We start from the raw sequence: 7,498 nt of genomic DNA on the forward strand, positions 1-7,498 counted from the left end.
CCCTGATGTACCCTAGTGGGGAAACGCGTCGGGGTAAAAATACTATTGACATCATTCCCAATATATAGGGTTTTACAGGGCAGGTACAGGGACAGGGAGATTCCACCATAAGGATTATCCCTGGGCAAAGGCTAACCTAGGGCTGGTGCAGGGAGAGAGTTATCTCCAGCACCTATTCAAGTACCCTGGCCTTCCCCTAACTTATACTTATCGCCAATGTCATAAGTGCCCTTTTGGAATCTGTACTGTCTATACAGCATAAAAGTCACCATTTCACGGTGGTAGCTGGGCGACATCCTGTCTTTTATATATTTGAGGTCACCCAGATATCGCAGGGTGATTTACTCTCCTTTTAATAAGAATTAATGAAAGCTATATTTTAAAAGGGTCCAATACTCTAAACATAATACTCACTCTACGGACACCTGACTGTGATGTATCTAACTTTCTCTGAGATTTAGATGGATGGGAGGCCCTAGAATTCAGAACACGCACAGTGTGGCCTGAAGTCCTCCCCCCAACCCTATCACTAGGGATGAGCGAATCGACTTCTGATGAAACATCCGAAGTCGATTTGCATAAAACGTTGTTCTAATACTGTACAGAGCAGGAGTACACACCCAAAATACAGCAGCACATACCTCTTACATCAAGTCACGTCTCGTCTGAGGTAGACTCTTTCCTCAACGTCTTCATTCGGAGATTTCAGTTGCGTCTCGTCTCTGCATAGTTTATTACAGAATATATTTTTTTTTTTGATTCCTCACTTTACTATCATCCTCTCTCTCCTGGTGCCTCAACACTGTCATCCTGCTGCTACTCCCAATACTGTGCTAGTACCATACAGACAGTCCCCTATAATAATACAATCCCAAACTGTCCTCAATGGTAATAGTGTTTCCTGCAGCACCCCTAATAGCAATCCCATTAGTAGTAATGTCCTCCATATTGTGCTGAATTATAAAAAAAACTCAGCACCCCAGTATTAATAATGCCCCCATACGGCTCCTAGTAGAGATAAGGCCTCCTATAGTGCCCCCAGCAGTAACAAGGCCCCTCTATAAGGTATCCTTATAAGAGCCCGCAATAGTAATAAAGTCCCTTATAGTGTCTGCAGTAGTTATAATACCTCATACAGTGGTCCAAGTATTTAAAAAGACCCCTGTAGTAACCCCCAGTATTTATGAAGACCCGTCTCAGTGTCCCCTCTGTATTATTAAAATATATAATGTCCCCCTCTGTATTATTATTATTATTATTATATATAATAGCCCCCTCTATTATTATTATATATAATATCCCCCTGTGTAGTATTAGTATATTGGCCCCCTCTGTTATTATTATATATAATAGCCCCCTCTGTATTGTTATTATAATGCTCCCCTCTGTATTAGTAGTATATTGGCCCACATTTTTCTAGATTATTATTTTTTTGTTATAGCATTCAGCAAGCAGGAAAGACATTTTTTATTTAAAACTTTAATTGTTCGGACATTTTCACATGTGGCAAAACAAAAACCTGTGTAACTGCTCAGATGCCGTAGTCGCTATTGGCCAAAGCATCTGAGGGGTTAAATTACCGTCGGGTTGCTGGCGTGGCTATATTTCACTATTACGTCAGGCCCTGTCACGGGTGCAAGGGGGTTAATTAATCTATTGCTAATTCCCATTTTGGCTCCATGCATGCCTCAACCTAACCAGCACTATGGAAAGTAATACAATCAAATTGCCCTCTGAGATTCTCAGTGAGGCCTGGCTGGGGCATGGGGCCTAAATGAGGACTGGCAATGGATTAATACAAAGGATTATTACTGTGGGGGCCTAAGTGGAATCTGCTGCACAATAGGCCTATGGGAAAGAATATTACTAGTACTGCTCACTGTGCATATTCCACCTAGGCACCCGCAATGATCCTCCATTATTAATCCTGGTTCAGTCATGACACCTGAGGCTAAGTTGACCTGTTTGTCCTAGTCCACCACCTATTTGGGCTCCCCGTTACTCTCTAAGGCCTCTTTCACACGGGCGTCATGTTTTTTGCCCGGATAAGAGGCGGGTGCGTTGCGGGAAAATGCGCGATTTTTCCGCGCGAGTGCAAAACATTGTCATGCGTTTTGCACTCGCGTGAGAAAAATCACGCATGTTTGGTACCCAGACCCGAACTTCTTGGGATTGATGTTCTGAAGATTGTATTATTTTCCCTTATAACATGGTTATAAGGGAAAATAATAGCATTCTGACTACAGAATGCTTAGTATAATAGTGCTGGAAGGGTTAAAAATAATAAAAAAGTTAACTCACCTTCTCCTCTTGTTAGCGTAGATCCCGGTCTGTTCTTTAGCTGTGGACTGAATGACCTGAGGTGACGTCAGATCACATGCTCCAATCACATGGTCCATCACCATGGTGATGGAGCATGTGATCTGACGTCATCAAAGGTCCTTCAGCCACAGCTAAAGAACAGACCGGCCTCTACGCGAACAGGAGGAGAAGGTGAGTTAACTTTTTTATTATTTTTAACCCTTCCAGCACTATTATACTAAGCATTCTGTATTCAGAATGCTATTATTTTCCCTTATAACCATGTTATAAGGGAAAATAATACAGTGAATAGACTGTCACCTAGAACCCATGCGTGAAAATCGCACCGCATCCGCACTTGCTTGCGGATGCATGCGATTTTCACGCAACCCCATTCATTTCTATAGGGCCTGCATTACGTGAAAAACGCACAAAGAGGAGCATGCTGCGATTTTCACGCAACGCATAAGTGATGCGTGAAAATCACCGCTCGTGTGCACAGCCCCATAGAAATGAATGGGTCAGGATTCAGTGCGGGTGCGATGCGTTCACCGCACGCATCGCACCCGCACGGAAAACTCGCCCGTGTGAAAGGGGCCTAAGGGAACTTTCACACTAGCGTTTTTCTTTTCCGGCACTGAGTTCCGTCAAAAGGGCTCTATACCGGAAAATAACTGATCAGGTATATCCCCATGCATTCTGAATGGAGAGTAATCCGTTCAGGATGCATCAGGATGTCTTCAGTCATTTTGACTGATCAGTCAAAAGATGAAACCATAGCATGCTAGAGTTTTATCTCTGGCGAAAAAAAATGAAGACTTGCCTGAATGCCGGAGTCAGCATTTTTTTTCCAAAGGAATGTATTAGTGCCGGATCCGGCATTCAAAATACCAGAATGCGCAGACCGAAAAAAAGGCGAATAAAATAAATGCTGGATCCGTTTTGCCGGATGACACCGGAAAGACGGATCCAGCATTTCAATGCATTTTTCTGACTGATCAGGCATTTTTAAGACTGATCAGGACCCTGATCAGTCTCACTAATGCCATCAGTTGGCATACATTTTGCCAGATCCTGCAGGCAGTTCCGGCGACGGAACTGCTTGCCGGATCACTCTGCCACAAGTGTGAAAGTAGCCTAACCTGGAGGCAATTGGCAAAGACTCCCATTTTCCCCACAAAAATTACCCCTCAGGGCAGCAAGCCCGGGTCTTACTGAAGAAATACCTCTCTGAGCAGTACTAGCAGAGCACTCCACTCCCTAACTGGTCTGAGCGCTGCAGGCACTGTTTACTTCACTTTAGGCCTCATGCACACGGCCGTTGTTTGGGTCCTCATCCGAGCCACCGTTTTAGCGGCTCGGATGCGGACCCGTTCACTTCAATGGGGCCGCAAAAGATGCGGACAGCACTCCGTGTGCTGTCCGCATCCGTGGCTCCGTTCCGCGGCCCCGTTCAAAAAAATATAACATGTCCTATTCTTGTCTGCGCTTTGCAATCAAGAATAGGCATTTATATTGCCGGCGCCCGTTCCGCAAATTGCAGAAGGCAACACGGGCGGCTTCCGTTTTTTGCGGATCCACGGCACGGCCGTGTGCATGAGGCCTGAAGTGAAGTAAACAGTACCTGCACCGCTCAGACCAGTTAGGGAGTGGCGTGCACTGCTAGTACTGCTCAGAGAGGTATTTCTTCAGTTACGACCCGGGCTTGCTGCCCAGAGGGATAATTTTTATGGGGAAAATGGGAGTCTTTGCCAATTGGCAGCCATCTTCTTCTTGCTCCGCAGTGTCTTTCCTGCCTAGAAGGTGGGTGGTGCCGGAGCCAGTGACTAGTTAGGACTGGAGTGCCGGCACTGCCGTGTGTGCCCTGGTGATTCATCAATAATTCCTGCAGAGGACCCTGTCTGGGAAGGGTTTTTACTATAACAAACACCAGACTGGGACAAGAGTGGTTAGTAGCTGATTAGGCATAAGTGGGTGATTCATCGGGGCGCGCACAACCCTTTGGCTGAAACCGCTCCTCACTCCAGCTGACTGGCTGTGCAGTGCAGTCTGCGGTTATCAGCATTAAAAGTTAGTTCACATTGGTGCCGGTGGCCACCAGCCCCCTGCAGTCTGGTGCCCAGGGCAATGGCCCTCCCGGTCCCCCCATGCTACGCCACTGCCAGTATGGCACATAACAGGTAGTATTTAGTGTTAGGTTTCCGTCTTGCAGAGATCGCCTTAATGTTTGGCAGACGGGCCCAAATATTTTTGTACAAAATGTATTTGCGAAGAATCTCAAATATACTAAATAAGCGTAGCCTTAGCACCAGAATATTTTCTATTACTATGGCATTATTGCATTATTGGTTTGCAGTGTGCTGTTACATTGTGTTTTTTTTCTTTGTGTTTCTTTGGTTTTTCAAATGCGCAGCATGTTGGAGCTCTTACCGTTTTTTTCTGGCATTTTCACATCTTCTTCTCTAATGGTGGAAAAACTGCAGTGAAGAAAACACTAGTGGTAAGGACACAAGTGACAATAAAAAAGCTCCAAAAAAGTGAAAAAAGTTGAGAATATTCACAGATGTGAGGACCGTTAGGACACCGCCACATGGGTGCAGGTAGACTTGCAGAAATTCCATGGGGATTTCTGTACCTTTCCACTCAACATCCACATCAAAGTCCTTGCAGATTTGATGCGATTTTGCCGCAGATCTTACCTTTTTATTGCAAAGGATGAAGAACCACGCAAACTATTCACATGCTGCGGATTTCAAAATCTTCACAGACGAAAAAAGCAAAGTGTACATGAGATTTGTCTAATCTACACTTTGCTGGTACTGTATTACACTGCGGAAAAACTGACACTTAAAAACTGGTGTAAAAGTGTTGAGAAAGGACCCCCAATGTGCCTGGGAGGCCCTACAGAGTTTTGTCCCCCCCAGGTTTCCAGGGATACTGTAGTGCAGAGTGCAGACTGCTGCCATCAGCACAATACACCTGTTTAATGGACTTGTTGCAGGGATGTATGACACCCATGCTTACATGCACTGGTTGCTTGCACCCTGTGTACTGCCAGCTGTGTTTAGGCTACCCTGTGACCTTCACTCTTATCCCAGACAAGCTGTCTCAGCAAACTTCTAATAATCAACACCAACGGGCACACGGCGTCCGTTTAACCCTTTCACTGCAATGCACTGCCCATATAAAAAAATCTGATTAAATGAAGTCACCAAAACGTCCTTAGTGGAAAGCAGCTTTATTGTCTGGTGATCTCACATGGAGGTCAGCATTACAACCAGTACATTAATACTTTACTACCTACAGGCACACTTACAAGCAGCCACCACTGGGTAAGGTACCAGTCTCCACATGCAGTTCTGTGATGCCCAGCCTTTGCCAGCATCCTGCATCCAGCAGTGCCATGCCAATAACTTAATCTGAGTAAGCTGCGCCTGGCGGCACTCCATCCCTGGTGGCCAGGAGCATGCAGTATTACGCTCATCACAGTCAGTGTGCCTCACCCATCGTGGCCAAAAGACAGGACCCAGATCCACCCATGTGGACGTTAGCTTACAGCTAGCACGCTGCACCAACCACTGACGAAGTTCACGAAGCACGACATGGCTACTGTTAGCTGGCAGTTCTGCAGGCAGTTTCAGTGAAGCAAAGTCAATGTTTTGGGCCTCCTGGGTAAGTTTCTTGCGGTAGCGACTGGCACCATCAAAAAGATCCTGGCTGAATGCAGATGAGTGGCTGGTGGTGTCATTTTCTACAGGTTTCTCAACAGACATCCAGAATGGATCAAAGGAGGATCCCAGTATTCGCAGAAGACGGGGGATCTTCAAGTGCTTGGGTTTTGGAGAATAGTGGTAATCCAGTGGTGACCGGGAGAGGCTGTATGGACGTGTGCCAGAGGAGATTCTTCGTTGCAGAGTGCCCATTACAGTGTCCGCTTGGGTCTCATGAAAACGCTTGGTTTTAGCTGTATTGTCTGAGTAAACTGGAGACCACAGGATTCCAAGAGGCATTAACCAGATGAAGAGCATGTACTTTTCCATAGATCCCATTTGCTGATCATATGAGTATATATTGAACTCCGCTCTCTTTCGTCTTCTCCCTCGTATGTGAGCCTCTGTTCTTAACACTGCATACTGCTTACCATCCCCTCTTTTCACTTTTATCTACCTCCTTTCACTTATCTTCTGCGGTCTGTCTGACCCTGGCTCTCCCTTTGGCACTAATGTTCTGCTCCTTATAGCACTTCTTTTAAATTACTCCCACTCTGACTCCCCCTCCACCCATCTGTTATAATGAAGGGGGATCTGGAGTATCATGAAGTGGTAGAAGTGTGAATTATGTATTGTTGGGAAACTATACAGTGAAGTAATATAATGGTATGTTCACATATTGAGGATTTCACATGGGTTTTGGCACAGATTCTGGAAGCTTCCCTTGGACAGATCATTCAGGTGCATTATTTCATCTGGTACAAAAACTGAAACCTCACAAACCCTATATAAATCAATCAATCTAATGGGGGTGTAGCCTGGTTATGGAGGAGTAGAGATGCACTTCAACTCCGCTCCTGTCCCTGGACCCAAACAGAGGCCCTTTACCACATCACAACTGAAAAAGAACATAAGTGGCAAAGGAAAAGGAGTGTCCAGATACCTGTCAGCCAGATGGAGATCTCAAACTCACAAGGCATTGGGTGCTTCCTCACTCAGTGTTCGCCATGGGTTTTATCTCCAATGGCAGCCATACCTTGTACATAAGTTACCGTGACTGAAAATACTGTTTTAGCACACATTGTGATTCATCCCCACAGTGACTGGGCTAAATCAGAGACTTCTCTCCGCTTGGGCTCACTGGCACTCAACGGGAGTGGCGGAGTGGCAGATGCGAGAGTCTCGGCTTTTGTGTGCCGCACATGGCCCAGACCATGTTAAACATGGAAACACCACTGGAGACAAGTGAGTAGGGTGAAGGGGCCTGGGGGGTTCCTCTTTGTGTAACTCTGTGCACCAGTACTCAGTTCTCCCCCATGCTACTCTTGACTTCACTACCAGGTACCCCTTCTCCTGAAGAGCGTGCTCCTCCATGCCCTATCTAAGAAACCCCTGCCCTTTTAGAATTATGGGGTCTCCATGCACATGTTAAAGCCATCCCGATATGAGACGACAATAACTAGATCTCCAGGCGATGGTGCTGTGAC

General features: G+C 45.9%; 1 protein-coding gene across 1 annotated transcript; it reads right to left on the bottom strand.

Moving 5' to 3' along the window:
• Window positions 1-5,597: 5,597 nt before the first annotated feature.
• On the bottom strand, window positions 5,598-6,341 carry LOC122943620 (noggin-like). Its single transcript, XM_044301503.1, has one exon. It carries the CDS (start codon window positions 6,339-6,341, stop codon window positions 5,598-5,600), a length of 744 nt encoding a protein of 247 aa, XP_044157438.1.
• Between the last annotated feature and the right edge of the window lie 1,157 nt (window positions 6,342-7,498).

The sequence above is a fragment of the Bufo gargarizans genome, chromosome 7 (genome assembly GCF_014858855.1).
Source record: "Bufo gargarizans isolate SCDJY-AF-19 chromosome 7, ASM1485885v1, whole genome shotgun sequence".
In the NCBI taxonomy this organism is placed as follows: Eukaryota; Metazoa; Chordata; class Amphibia; order Anura; family Bufonidae; genus Bufo; species Bufo gargarizans.

Excerpts from the sequence above, each read along its gene's own strand:
- LOC122943620 (XM_044301503.1), bottom strand. The coding sequence starts at position 6,341 with ATGGAAAAGTACATGCTCTTCATCTGGTTAATGCCTCTTGGAATCCTG.